General features: G+C 47.8%; 1 protein-coding gene across 1 annotated transcript in view; it reads left to right on the top strand.

Annotated features, from left to right (window-relative positions):
• Positions 1-12056, top strand: part of Scrn1 (secernin 1) — a 65191-nt gene extending 53135 nt beyond the window's left edge. Inside the window, exons 7-8 of the mRNA XM_041640388.1 lie at positions 5126-5306; positions 8559-12056. Coding sequence (XP_041496322.1) covers positions 5126-5306; positions 8559-8717 — 340 coding nt within the window. The 3' untranslated portion in view covers positions 8718-12056. The remainder of the gene's footprint in view (positions 1-5125; positions 5307-8558) is intronic.
• The last annotated feature ends 2671 nt before the right edge of the window (positions 12057-14727 follow it).

The raw sequence follows: 14727 nt of genomic DNA, 5'->3' as shown, positions 1-14727 counted from the left end.
CTGTCTGCTAGGGTACTTTGTATCGGCATAAATAAATGCAAGGCAGATATTAAAGAATATATATAGCTTTAATGACTAAATAAACTTACAGAACCGAAGTTCCCGCGTAGCATAGGAGGCAGGAAAAAGGGATGAGTTGCCTCCCGCCCGCCTGATTTATCAGTATACATTCGCCCGAGGCAAATCCGCCCCCTAAAGGGGCTGGCTTAACCCTACAGTACTTCTTTGTCATGTCCTACACGCTAACCTACAGATCTTAGCTGGCCTTTACATCCAGCTTTCCCCTTCATCCCTCTGTCTCCCATGCCCCCTCCTCTCGTGTGCCAGGCACGTGTGAATTTGAGAGCGACAGGGGACGCAGAACCAGCCCTTGAGTGCTTGAGGGAGAGGGAGAGGCGAAGGCCCATTGATCCAGTTTACTGAGGAGACGGATTCTACCACATCACCACTCTGCTGAGTTAGCAGGCTCTTCCCTTACTGACTATTCCTTTCCGGTGCTCTTTTGTTTTTGTTTTTGTTTTGTTTTAGAAAGGATTTCTAGATGTCCTGGAACTAGCGCTCGTAGACCAGGCTGGCTTTGAACTCACAGAGATCCATGTATATTGGCCTCCCAAGTGATAGGATTAAAGGTGTGTGCCACTACTGCCTGGCCTCAGTGCTCTTGTATAATGTCCCTTCCCAGTGCTCCTGTACAGTGCATGCTCCTTCCCTGAGTGGTTCTGATCTCCGCCAACAGTAGATTCGAGTGACGTTGGCACATGCCCACAGATGCACCATTTAGAAAGATGCCTACATTTTGAAAGAAACTGGTATTATGGGCAGGTTTCCCCGACTGGGGTCAGGGTTGAACAGATTCATCCAGAGCTAGAGTCTGTGCATTGCTCCTTTCCTGTGTTTCCTGTCCCTCAGGGACTTTGGTCACAAGATGAGCCCAGCACAGTCACTTGGGGAGTGTTTTTTCTTCAGCAAGAACAAAGGTGTGTCTGAGGTTGGACTATTGGCTGGCCAGAGCTACTGTTTCTTATAGTAGTACACGTGGATAAAGCCAAAAGGAGGATTAAGAGTGAGAAGTGGTGGGGAAAGCTTACGTCACGTTGAGAAGACGTATCTGAATTTAGCCACTTATGTGAAACGCAGTTTTGGACAAAGCACTGAACTCTGTGACCCTCAGTCATCTCCTGTGTAAAATGGGACCATTCCCTCCTGCCTGGAGCAGCGTGGCCCTCGGGAACACTGGAGCAGTGTGTCCTGTGCTGGTATCTGGGTGGTACAGCCTTGACCAAGAGAGGCAGTTTCAGCTTTGTGTGACCTTGGTCAAGTCATTTCATCTCTGTGGGCATTAATCAGCACTCATTCAAGTGCACTGAAGAAGTTGCCATCTGAGGCTCGAATGTAGAAAGATGCCCTTATCTATTGAGAATCATAAATGTGCTTTGCATTAAAGATTGGCCGAGCATTAGGATGTTTTCAAGCTGCGGTGTGCCCCCACATTTTCTTTGGAGAGCATGGGCCAGAGGTACAGATGATGAAACACGAGTGACAGGTATTTCTTCAGCCAATTATTAGCAACAGTTCTTACCATTTTATCATAACTTAGAATTATATGGTTCTGTTCTTCACATAATTTATCCAATCTCAAGCTTACCATCAACCACACATTCGTGCCTCATATTTTTAGAAGTTGAGGGTGCTGACTTGTTTTTGGAGACTGAAAAGGATTTCCGGGGAAGCCTTGACAGATCCAAATATTATAGGTACCTGCTCATACTTAGTGTTCAGTTTTCAAATAGAAAGGGTAGTTGAGAAGGCTAAACATATGGTGCACTTTGCCTTAGAAAAACTACCTGGCACTTAACAGCATCGTTAAGTAACTCACATCTAGCAGGTGGTGAGGAAGACCGACACGCTGAATTCCTACATCTCAGTCCATTTTGTTTAATATATTGGATGTAGTGATGAGGCAAGCAGCCCTGCTTTCATGCCACCAGGCTAGCTTATGCCCCGAAATAACAACACACAAATTGTATTCTTTTAAACACTGCCTGGCCCATTAGTTTCAGCCTCTTACTGGCTAATTCTCACATCTTACTTAACCCATTTCTAATAATGTGTGTAGCACCACAAGATGGTGGCTTACCGGGAAAGATTCAGCATGTCTGACCTGGCGGCTGGCTCCATGGCGGCTGCCCTGGAGAGGAGAGGCATTACGATTGCCTAACTTCCCTTCTTTCCAGCATTCTGTTCTGTCTATTCCATCCACCTAAGGGCTGGCCTATCAAATGGCCAGGGCAGTTTCTTTATTAACCAATGAAATCAACACAAAACAGAAGACCCTCCCACATCAATTGGATTCAGAAGATTAATAAAAAAAGCAAACCTGTGCGTTGCATGAACTTACTGAAGTTGGAATGACCAGTCTGCATGCCTCGTAGAAATGGACAATGGAAAGGCACAGAGCTAGCAGAGTGGTCTTAGGCACTGGAAGAAACCATAGCTGCCACCTCAGTCCACTTGAGAAACGGAGTAAAACTACAGGCCTTACATCCGGCCAGATGCAGAGCGGCTTCTCACTCCCCCACCTTGCCTCTGTCCAGTTGTCCGCCCCTCTTGTTCTCACTCAGTTTAGAGCAGCTGGGCTTTCACACCCTGCCCTTGGCAAGGGCCTCCCATGCGCAGTAAGCAGGGTGGGGCTCTCTGGAAGAGACCACTCCTCCCCCTAAAAGCAGAGGTCCGTGGACCAAGGAGGTAGCATGCCACTGATGGCTATCGTGTGCCCTGGGGTCAGAGAGAATGGGAGAACTCCTTCCAAAAAGCCTCCACTCAACTCCTCAGCAGTTCTGTCTGTCACTGGCTCTGTGTGGCACAGCCCTGAGCTGACTCTTTGGACCATGTGGGCAGAAGGGTCCCTGTGCCAGCCGGGTGTTTGCTGTACCACATGCATTGACCGCAGCCATCCCAGTGCTGCTCGCCCTGTGGGATAGGGTGGGTTTTACAGCGATGCCAACTGTATGTCCAGAGACCAGAATACTGATGGCAGATGTCTGGATGCCTGTGGGCGCTGGGCCCACACTTCTTTCTTCCTCGCCCTCTCTTCTCCCTAATGAGACCATCACAATTGGTTCAGGCATTTTGAAGCTTTGGACTAACTCCTCCTTCACACCCAGAAGTTGGGAGAAAGCAAAGATCCATTTCCAAGAAACTGCAGGAAGTGGAAATGTGTTCCTCTGACCATGGATAGCTTCCCTTTGTTCTGGGGTTTCTTGTGGTATGGCTGGGTAACAGGGGCCCTGGAACAGCCTAGTTAGGTATGTCTTGTGCTGTCTGGTAGATAGGGCTAAGGAATGGGTCGGGTTTTTTGTTTTGTTTTACGTTTTTGTTAGTTCTGGCGCATGCCTTTAATCCCAGCACTCGGGAGGCAGAGGCAGGTGGATCTCTGTGAGTTCGAGACCAGCCTGGTCTACAGAGCTAGTTCCAGGACAGGCTCCAAAGCCACAGAGAAACCCTATCTCAAAAAACCAATAAATAAATAAATAAATAAAATATTTTTAAAATGTGGATGAATGTTTTACTTGCATGTATCTCTCATGCATGCAGTGCCTGCAGAGGCCAGAAGAGGGCGTCTGATGCCCTGAAACTGGCCTGTGGGCTCTGGGAAATGAATCCAAGTTCTCAGCAAGTGCTCTGGTGATCTTAACTACCGAGCCATCTCTCCGGCCCACCTGGCCCCTCATTTTTCACTAATTCTTTGAGAATTTCTGATGGGTCATTTCTGATAACTATGAGTCTTGCTGACAGGACAGGAGAGTCACAAATATCTGTCCTTAGCCTACACTACTCACTCTTGCAGCTCAGGCACGGAGGTGTAGCTGCCTTTGGCGCTCAGGTTAAATGAACCTGGGGGACTTACTTTTGCACGTCCCTCTTGAGCTTTCTTTCCTACCACAGCTCTGGAAAAGAAATCTAGAGGTCATTTATCAGCCTGTTGCCCACGGCTGGTGTCTCTTGATCTTAGTTATTATGAATCCCCTCAGGTCTTGCTGAATACAGATTCTGAATCAGTGGAACAGGGCTGGGTTCAGACCTCTGAGGGATGTTTATGCTGCAAATCTAGAGATGTGTCTAAGACAGCAAGGATGACTCGTTTGTGGTCATTTTCAGGTCACAGCATCTGTGACTGTGTGGCACAATGACAAGGGAGCTCTGGCTCTCTAGCCTCATATACACCAGAGCTGAGGAGGTCAGCATCCCAGCTCCCTTTTAACCTCTTCATGGCTTCTTGTAGTGGGCCCACATGTACCGCTGAGAGAAGAAAATGTGTAAACCACACAAACACGTCAGAGCCCACAGAGTGTGAAAGGCTCATTTTCTCAGTTTCTCCTGTTGTTACTGCAAGTGGCCCCCAGGGTGTTTGCCAGAACTGCACCTCTGTCCCAGCAGGACTTTCTATGGGGGTGGAAAGGGGAGGGGGAGAAGAATAAGACTTTCTTCCAGCTGTTAGTCCGCTGCGGGTGTCTCTCATCCTGCACAACTCTATATGCACGGCTGCTTTGGGGTGCGTACATGTGTTTGGGTGATGTATACCCAGGTATGCACAAGTACATATGCCATGTACCTGGACTCTTCCATCTCCTCTAAGCAGAATAGGAGTCCAATGGAGCAGGGGGCACCAGCCGCCTTCTGTACTCTGCCTAGCTCTTAGACAACCAGCCTTCTGTTTCCCTCATTGTGGCCCCTCTGGGGCCTCTGGTCTTAGCTGATATCACCTTAATCTGCCCTCCTCTAGTCTATGAGATACTTCAAAGATTTTTTTCAAGAAAGTAGACCCGTAAGATCAAAACTGAAAACCGCAGCAGCCCTCTGTTCCATTCAAATACATGGCTTATTCTGCCCCGATCTGCAGCACTGTGTCGACTTGCCCTTCTTTCCCAACCAAAGGGGCCTTCCAGACCAGCCAAAGTCTGTTTTGACATCAACCTTTGTAAATGGCTGTTAGTTTTATAGAAATCGCAGCTAAAACACACAGCTGTGTGTCTCTTGGCCTAACTTGTCTGCCTTGGTTGGCTCATCACTGGATACTCTGGGCGCCAAGCTCAGCCTGACTGATGCAGCTCTCCTTTCTTTCCAGGTCCATATTCAAGCCATTCATCTTTGTTGATGACGTAAAACTTGTCCCCAAAGCCCAGTCGCCCTGTTTTGGTGATGATGACCCAGCCAAAAAGGAACCTCGGTTCCAGGAGAAGCCAGACCGCCGGCATGAGCTGTACAAGGCCCACGAGTGGGCACGCGCTGTCATCGAGAGTGACCAGGTGAGCCTGGAGGAGCTCCAGGGAGAAGGATGGAGGTCCACAGGAAGGAGGCAGGGAGGCGGCTGGCACACACATTCCTCTCCTCTTTTTTCTCAGAAAGAGAAGGCAGGTGTTAACTTTCCTGTCAATTTTCCTGAAACCAAAACAAATGAAACCTCTGCTTCTGTGGTTACCCTGAATCCAGCAGACCGAGCATCCCTTCCTCATCCACTGTTAACCTCGGAGTAAGAGAGCTGTGCTATCAAAAATCATTGTGTGCTTTTGGGGGATGAAACACTGTACTGTATGGAATTGGTCATGTGCCATTTCTAAACGGTAGCTGCCCCAAGGCTGTGTGAACTTGGGGTGTCACAGTGTGAGTGTGCAGAACAGCTCCACATTCAAATGGGTCAAAAAAGTAGCTTTTATGTTATGAATATTCTATCATGATACAAAAAAGAAGATTATCAAGTCCCCAGTATTTTAGAAATAATTCCTCAGAGTACAACTGTTCTATCTGAAAAGCTTTGGTTAATAAAGTCAGAAGATATCGACTCAGTGAAGAAAAGCCCCTAGTATTCCCTAACATTCCCTAGCACCCGGCAAATGCCCATAGTAGCCTTTGGTGGTGAGTTTTCATGGACACCCCAAGCCTACGCTTTGTTTTGGAGAGGAAGAAGGAAGAAAAAAATGTGGTTGTCAGATGTTCATCTGCTCTCCCCACCATTTTTGTGACAACTTCCATAGGCCTAAACTGTCCTGAAGGAAGGAGCCACCTCTAGATGAATTGGGGCACATGCTTCATTTTCTTTTGTAGATTTATTTTTATTCCTGCATCTCTGTGCCCATGTTTGCAGGCTTCCAAGGAAGCCAGAGGTGTCAGATGCCCTGGATCTGCAGTTACAAGCAGTTTTAAGTTGCTCAACATGGGTGCTGGGATTTGAACTCAGTCTTCTGTAAGAGCAGAGTGTATACCTAACTGCTGAGCCGTTTCTCCAGTCCCCCATTTCCTTATACGTAGCGCTGTGGTTATCTAACACAGATTTGAAAAGGCAGTGACTGAGGCTAGAGGAACGAGTAGGTAGGCAAGAGTGATTGCTGTGCGCCATGAGGATCTGAGTCCCGGCACCTCTGTAAGAGGCAACCCTGTGGAATAAAGAGAAAAGGGGGTGGCTCAGGCTCCTCAGTCACCAGCCTAGCTCCAGACTCAACGAGACGCCCTGTTTTGAGGTAATAAGGTGGAACAGGACACCTAGCATCCTCTCTGGCCTCTGCTTGCATGCACATAACACACATGTAATACAGGAATGAGCATGTACACATGCATCATACACACATAAACCACACTGTTTTAATTTGCTTTCTGTTGCTGTGGTAGATACCATGACCTAAAGCAACTGGGGAGAAAAGCATTTATTTGACTTCCATGTCTGGATCACAGTTTCACGTGGAGGGAAGCCAAAGCAGGAGTTGAGAGGCAGAAACTGAAGCAGAGACCATGAAGGGATGCTGCTTACTGGCTTGCTCTCCATGTCTGCTCAGCCTGCTTTCTTATATACCCGATGATCATCTGTTCAAGGGTGGTGTGGATCTGTTCGCAATGAACTGGGCCTTCCGAGGCCAACCACTCATCAAGAAATTCCCCACAGACTTGCCTACATTCCAGGGTGATTGAGCCATTTTCTCAGCTAAGGTTCTTTCTTCCCAGATGACTCTGTCTTGTGTCAAAGTGACAAAAACACTACCTGGCACATTTGACCCCTTACCAACTTGACTCATAAATATATAACCTTTCATCTCTTGTTCATCCTAAGATCTCATGTTAAAATCACAATATAAAACAGTATAACTTTGCAAGTCCTCAAGTCTTTAAAAAGTTTAATTCTTTAGCCAGGTGTAGTGACACACACCTTTAATTCCAGCACTCAGGAGGCAGAGGCAGGTGGCTCTCTGTGAGCTTGAGACCAGCCTGGTCTACATAGCCAGGACTAGGATGAGAGAGAGAGAGAGAGAGAGAGAGAGAGAGAGAGAGAGAGAGAGGAGAGAAGAGAAGAGAGCCTCAAAAATAGATGATAGATAAAATTCAATACTTTAAAAGCCTAAATTCTCTTTAAAAATTCCACATCTCTTAATTTGAGATACTATAAGGTGAAAAATAAGTTACATGCTTCTTATTTCAAGAAACTAAGAACCAGGCCACAGTTAAAATCAAATCAAAGCAAAATTGACATCCAGCAGTGTAAATCGAATCCTGTAGCCTATAGCTTAGTGTGGCATCTGGGAATCACTTAAAATTTTCTGGGCTCCAAAGGGTTTGGGCAACTCCATTTCTCAGGAACAGCAGTTTTAAAGATAACAATCTTTAAAACACCCAGCTTGTTACAGGCTCAGGCCAGCTCCATTCTGCATCTGCTGGGGTCCTTGGTAGTCATATACTGTTCCTAGTGTCTCCAACATGCTTGGGTCTCCACTGAAAACCGAGATTGCATATTTACCAATGGCCTCTCACAGTACCAAGCTTCTCCCTTCAGTCCTCCTGCAGCTTCCGTGCTGCCCAAGCCAGTATCACATGGGAGACTCTTAGATATTACCAAGTTTGTCTGCCAGCTCGAGATGTAGCCTTGGTCCCTTGGAAGCCACCATCATAGAAAAAAAGTGACATGGGGATATACATGACATGTTTATTAACTGAGCTGTCTATTCCTTCAATAGACATTTTTATTTTTTGAGAACGCCTACTGTGCTCTAGTCATTGGAAGGCAGATATAAGCCTCTTCGTCTTCGGGAGGTCAGGGTATGATGGGAGACATAGCAATGTAGGCCAATCATCACGACACAGATGATGGTGATTATGGAAGAGAGAAGGTATTGCATTGAGGAGGAAAGGCCTTCCGCAGAAGTCTGAGGATGGACTCAGGTTGATCTGGTGTTGGGAAAGGGAAGGGCCTCCAGAGTGTGGAGTCACCTGAGCAATGGAGAGATTACCATAGAATGTAGCAATGTATATCACTGAAAGGAATGGCTAGACAAGGCAAGGGGCCAGAGTGCCCTGGGCACTGCTCAGTAGTCAGGACTTTGAACCAGACATCTGGTGGCTATGGAAGTGTTCTGAGCAGGCTGGTGATGTAAGCACACTCTAGAGCAGCCTCCGTGTTGGCTTGGGAACTGAGGAGGGGGTAGACAGTACTGTGGGCAGGAAGCCAGCTGGACCCTTGACTGCCAGTGTCCACTGCCATGACGCATGTTGTCCTGCGTGACTGTGTCCCTCCTCAGGAGCAAGGCCGCATGCTGAGGAAGACCATGCTGGAGTTGGAGAAGCAAGGCTTGGAAGCCATGGAGGAGATCCTGAGCAGCCCCGAGCCCCCCGACCCTGCCGAGGTGGGAGACCTTTTCTATGACTGTGTGGACACCGAGATGAAGTTCTTCAAGTGATGTAGGCGCCCTCGCCCTTACTTACAACTTCCCACCCGACTAAATTACCAGCAGAGAAACGCTCTTCTGTTTGAGTAAAATGAGACTGACCATGTGGCCTCCTTGTGTCTAAATGTTCCCTCTGTTCAGCTTAGCAACCCCCCTTTCACCGTGTAACTCCATCCCACATGCCTCTTGCTCCATTGTGTGATAAGCTGTGGACTTGAAGATGTTCTTGTATTTCAGTGACAATGGGCACCTTAGGAGAATGAGAGTTCCCTCAGCTTCGGACGGGGCTGCAGGGCCACACTGGTGGGAAAGGCAAGAGCTGTGAAGGTCCTGGTCCCTCTCTAGCTAGGGGTTTCTTCAAGGTTAACAAAAGACTTTTGTTCACACTGAAGGCTCTAATGTGTGTAGATGGGGGGGGGACCCCAGCTTTCCTCCACAGAGCCCAGGCTTATGTGTGGCTCACAGTCCCCACAGGTATGTCTTGGGAAATAAAGCCAATGGGAATGAACAGAGGACCCCTGGGTACAGTTCCGGCTCCGTCTCAGTGTTTGTGACTCTCTGAAAGACCTGTCTTCTGTGAGCTGTGCCCATGCGCAGTGGACTAGGCCTGCTTCCACGTGCAGGAGAGCTGGGCGTCCATGTTAGCTGGACCTCCCCATCCAGCAGCGCACCCACCTGCGGACGTGGCCCTGTGTAGAGATGACTTGCAATTTGATGGTCAGCAACTTATGTAAGACTCATGAAATGGCCTTGGCAGACTTAATACAACTGCAAATCTCAGCCAATGAGGACAAGAAAGAGACGACCCTCTTGACTGCTGAAAACACCTGGAGTCCGGGTAGCCACCATCTCAGCAGATACACTGGAATGAAACTCATTCCTTTCCAGCGCCATCATGTTGCAAAAAGGATTTGACTTTACAGGTGTGTGTGAGGAAGACAGGGCAGGCTGAGGACAGATGCTGTGCCCACTGCCTGGTTAACTGGATCCCACAAGTCAGTGTGCAGGGCACCTGACCTCCAGGCCGCCCCCCCCCAACCACTTAGTTCTCATGCCCCATTGCCCAGCTGCTGCCTTTGGACTGGTGTCTAGAATGGGAGAGAGGATGTGGGTACTTATCCCCCGCCACTCGCCACTACTCCTGAAGGGGTCAAGGGGGTCAAGATGACAGACAGAAGTGTAGATAAGAGGAACACCTAGTGCTGTGGGGTCCAGTTATATGTCATCATTCTTGGCAGGGCTGAGCAAACAGAAACCGTCCATCAGTGGTCCCAGGCATGGCTTAGTGTCCCCAAATCATTCTTGGTTGCAGTATCATGGGCTGTGAGAACTGGCAGGGACCTGAGCTCTCATTTCACAATGTGATGCAGGCCAGAGGTTTTATTGGGACCAATCTGGCTTTTCTTTCCACCCTCCTTTAGCCGGGTGTGTATGTGTGCTGTGAGCCCTTTTCTCTACTGTCCAGTGAGTTCTGTGTGTAAACAAAGGGCAAAACATAAGAGAAGGGACAAGTTCGTGATGGCCAAATGGTGGCTCGCAGTTGCTAGGAGCTACGGGCAGGCTGAGCCTGGCATCTAATGCACACGAACAGAGAGCACAGGTGGAGCAGCTAAGCTGAAGATGCCCGCAGGTGCAAAGGAAAGAAGGGTGATGTTTGAGGGGAAAAAAGTTGTCCTGGCAACCCCACCTGCTGAGCTTTTAAAGCAAGGTGATGCAGGAAGCCATCCTGTGAATTCTGTGTGGTCTCACCTCCACTTGTGAGGCCAGCCGGTTTGTCAGATCTGACCCGCCTGAGTAAGCCAAGGCGATTCCGGGTTCGATCGGAAGTCCAGTGAAAGTAAGTGACATGGCGACCTTCTTTAATTACTCTGGCCAAGGCTGTAGATGGCTGCGCCAACCTGATGCCATTACTCAGGAGGGCACTGGAAAACACAGTGGCTATTTCTATGATTGGATATTGGATCATTGTACATCTCAACCATGTCGTCCTCTTACCACTAGAGGGCGCAGGAGCTCTCTATGGGCAACCTGGCAGACCTTGAGGGGCCTGGTTTTTCCCCTCAGGCAATGGATAGGAGGTGGGAATAGTAGCTTTTCTCACAGCGAAGGGTGGGAACAGAGGCGAGGACAGTACCAGGGAGAGGTGCCTGCATGTGACTTTATCTAAATTAACAGCAGAGATGATCCTGGAGTTTGTAGTAGGCAGATGTAGAAGAATATTCATTTTCAAATGCTCCTAACGGATTTCTCTTTGAAGAAATGCTTCTTAGGTGGGTAATTTCCTAAGCAGGGGTTGGTTTTCTTAACAACATGGAGAAGATGGATGTTCAGGATGAAATTCAAATGGAATGTTTAGGATCATGCTGTAAATAACTTCCCAGAAGACCACCTGGTATCTATTAAGCCTCGAGCATGGGGGATCCTGAGCATACTTTGTGCAGACTGCCTGCCCCTATCTGCCCCACAGAACCTAACATGAGCTAGCTAGTCTTGTGTGTGTGAGATTTCCACTAAGTGAAAACAGCATCGTAGCTGGGGGCAGACACTAGAGTGGACGTAAGTTAGCATAAGTAGGAAATGGTCTTTTATCATTCTTGGGGGTGTCTGGAAGCGGTGGTAGAGTAAGGACCCGATAAAAACTGTGGAGTCTCAGCCCAACATATGATTCAGTGTTTGTAGGCATCAACCTCACAAGCTACTTTAGCAGACGAATGTCTAGTGGAGTTCAGTGCTAACATTCCATCACTACCAGGCGAATCAGCAGCTATAAAAAACAATTGTCAGCCACAAAAAAAGTCATCCCACATTGATACAGGTGATACCACTTCTGGCAGGCCCACAGGGCAGCCAGGCATGCATGCCTTGAAATCACTGGCTACATTCTTTCATTGCAAAGGTCTGCAGCTGTGAGCTCAGCTTTGGGAGAAAAGGGGGAACAAGGGGAAGGACCATGGACGGAGAGGACCGGCAGGTGCAGGGCCAGCATCCCAGCTCTGCTGTGCCTCCCTTAGATGTGGGGTTTCATCCCACATGGTGCGGAGTCCCGGCTCCTGTTCCGTGGTGCGTGTCCAAATGTGTTTTATCCGACTGAAGCCAACTATCCTGAAATACTGCACACAGAATTCTTGCAGGAATTAATAAGTACGTGTCTTTAATCATATTGTGAGAAGTGAAATGCCATAGTTGGAGCAGTGTAACAGAGAATCTTTGTTTCCTGTAGTGGGGAACTGACTGTGTGGTCTTAACAGCCTTTTGTACAAATAGCTACAAGTCAGACAATGTCCCTATCCAGTGCTTGCCCCCGGAGTGTCTTTAAATGCACCCAATGTACAATAAAAATATCGAAGTCAAGGCCCAGGACCCTTCTTTTGTGTTTCATGAGCACAGTCGGCACCGGTCACAAGACAAACAGGCGAAAGAAAGAACAGTGCTTTTCTGATGGGAACTTTAGGAAACCCAGTCACCTTAGGAGGGCCCAACACTGTTCCACTGAGAAGACCAAGTCTCTATTTAAAAACAAATCCCAAACTATAACCATATGCCATTCGGTTCCATCAGAATAGCAGCAGCGAGAATTGGATACCCTGCAGACCCAAAACCGCAGGATTTCCACATCACAGGGCAACAGCAGGATAAGCAAGAGGAGCCCCAGTGAGGGTCCAGCATGAGTAGGGCAACAGAAACCAGAGGCCTCCAACCAGACCAATGCAAGTAAAGCTATATGGACAAAAGGGTTTACTACGTGACTCACTGTGTCCCATGAGCTTCCATGATGAGACTCTTTCCCCCTTTCTTCTCTTAAATTTATTTTGGGGGGGGGGTGCTGTAAGGTCAGAGTTCAGATATGCAGGAATGGGAAACAAATGGGATCAAGATGCATGATGTGAAAGACATAAAGAATAAAAAGGTTTTTTTTTTTTTTTTTAAAGAATTCACTACCATGTGAGGAGCTGGAAACACCACTCACAGCTGGCGGAAATGAAAATGGTTGCCCATTGTAGAAGATGGAGTTTTTTTTTTTTTCAACAAATTCCATATGACCCAACAATCCTGCTTCCTAGTGTGTGCCAAAAGAATTGAAAGCAAGGCTGGAAAAGATGCCTGTTCAGCCACCTCCCTAGCCTATTGTCTAAGGGGAGTAGGTGGGTGGTTACGTAACGTGGTCTATCTGTGCAATGGAGTACCTTTAGCCTTAAGAGGAGAAGGCAATTCTGATACAGTCACATGCTGTAAGAACATTCTGGATATCATGGTGGTCTAAATAAAGTAGTCATAAGAAGACATATATAACTCTGTTTGCATGAAATACCCGGAGGGGACAAATGCACAGACTGTTTGCTTTCCAGAGTTGGGGTGTGCTGCCCTTACTTAGCTCTGGGACACAAGTGTTCAGGGTTTGACAGTGTGTCCTCATCACTGTATGTCCATATATACATTTACACCCTGATTTGGCTGATGAAGAAACTGAGGTACACCTAAGTAATTTAATCCCCCAAACTCAAGAGATTCATATTCTTGTTTGCCTTCCAACTCTAGTCCCAGCAGAAGAACCTCACCTCCCCCACTCCAGGCTCCCGTGACCACTAGAACCACAGCCATGGAGATTAGAGGACTCTCCTCCACAGAAAAGACTCTTTTGAAGGCTGGCTGAGCTGCAGGGGAGAGACCAAGAGTTTTAGGTTGAAGGTTTCCTTAGTGTTGCATGCATAAGGCCCTGGATTTGATCCCTAGTACGGCAAACCTTTCTCATTTTAATACATTGGCGGAAGCAAGCAACATACTTGACCCATATTGAAGTAATAAAACTGGTAAGTCTATTGTTATCTACTTTAAAAATGCATATGGAAAGGTTTCCCCTCCCTGCACTTTTGGTTTTTCAAACAAAAAAGATTTTCGTGGGGGGCTAGAGGAAAGCATAATTGCTTAATGCATGGGGGGCAAGTTTGACAGCATCCACAAAGAGGGGAGACTCGAATCTAGACCCGGAGAGAGAGGCAGGCTGTGTCAGCCCGACTGAACCTGGTGCCAGGGGTACCTAGTGATGAGCCAACTGAGGAGGGCAAGGGCACGGCTACAGGTCTTAGCCACTATTTCAGTCCAACTAACAGCCGTTTACAAAGGCTGATGTCAAAGCAGACTTTTGATGTCCTTTTCATTGGCAAGTAGACACCGTGCTCTGGGAGGGCAGAATAGGACCACAGGACCCAAATTCAATTCCCAATTTGCACACAACCACCCATCACTCCAGTTCCAGGCGATCTGACACCCTCCTTTAGCCTCTATGGGTACCAGTACCCATGGCATACACACGGAGACACATACACATAAATAAATACATTTTCAGGGACGCTATTCTGGGTGTTCCAGAAATCCCTGGCCTTAAAAATGTGTCTTAGTACTCGAGTCTGACTGGAGCACATTTCATTCCTGCACCACAGCCTCATATTATATTCCAGAAATGTGTGTAATCATCACCTGTCAATCAAAGAGGCTTAGATCAGTACTGGGGATCACAGGTAGAATTTGCAGGGAAACAGCCACAGACATTGCCACTTATTGAAGTTTATTGGGTACAAAGGAATGAATCTGCAGCAGGAGACACAAGTAAAGATAAAATACAGGGGAGACACTGGGGAGTCACAGTCTGCAATGTGAGGGCAGCCAAGGGTGGCAGGGATGCCTCCACATGTGAGTTCACGGTCAGGGGCCTAACTGTACACTGCCGCTGGGAACTGGACTTGCCCACTTGAACTTGGAGGGGGTAGCTTCAGTGATAGGTCTGGAGGAGAGCTGCTAGGCCACATTCCTGAGATTGCTCCCTGCTTACTGTTTTTGGTTTCTGCTTGTTCTTTTTCTCTGTCTTTAAATAGCTTTAAAAAATTATTTGTGATCATGGTATCTCCCCTGCCAGGTAAGTACGCCTTTAATCCCAGCACTCGGGAGGCAGAGGCAGGCGGATCTCTGTGAGTTCGAGGCCAGCCTGGTCTACAGAGCTAGTTCCAGGACAGACTCCAAAGCCACA

The sequence above is a fragment of the Microtus oregoni genome, unplaced genomic scaffold, assembly GCF_018167655.1.
Source record: "Microtus oregoni isolate MIOR12 unplaced genomic scaffold, Mior012 000062F_ref0000492, whole genome shotgun sequence".
In the NCBI taxonomy this organism is placed as follows: domain Eukaryota; kingdom Metazoa; phylum Chordata; class Mammalia; order Rodentia; family Cricetidae; genus Microtus; species Microtus oregoni.
The sequence above is the reverse complement of the archived record's forward strand: the minus strand, read 5'-3'. Positions and strand labels throughout refer to the sequence as shown.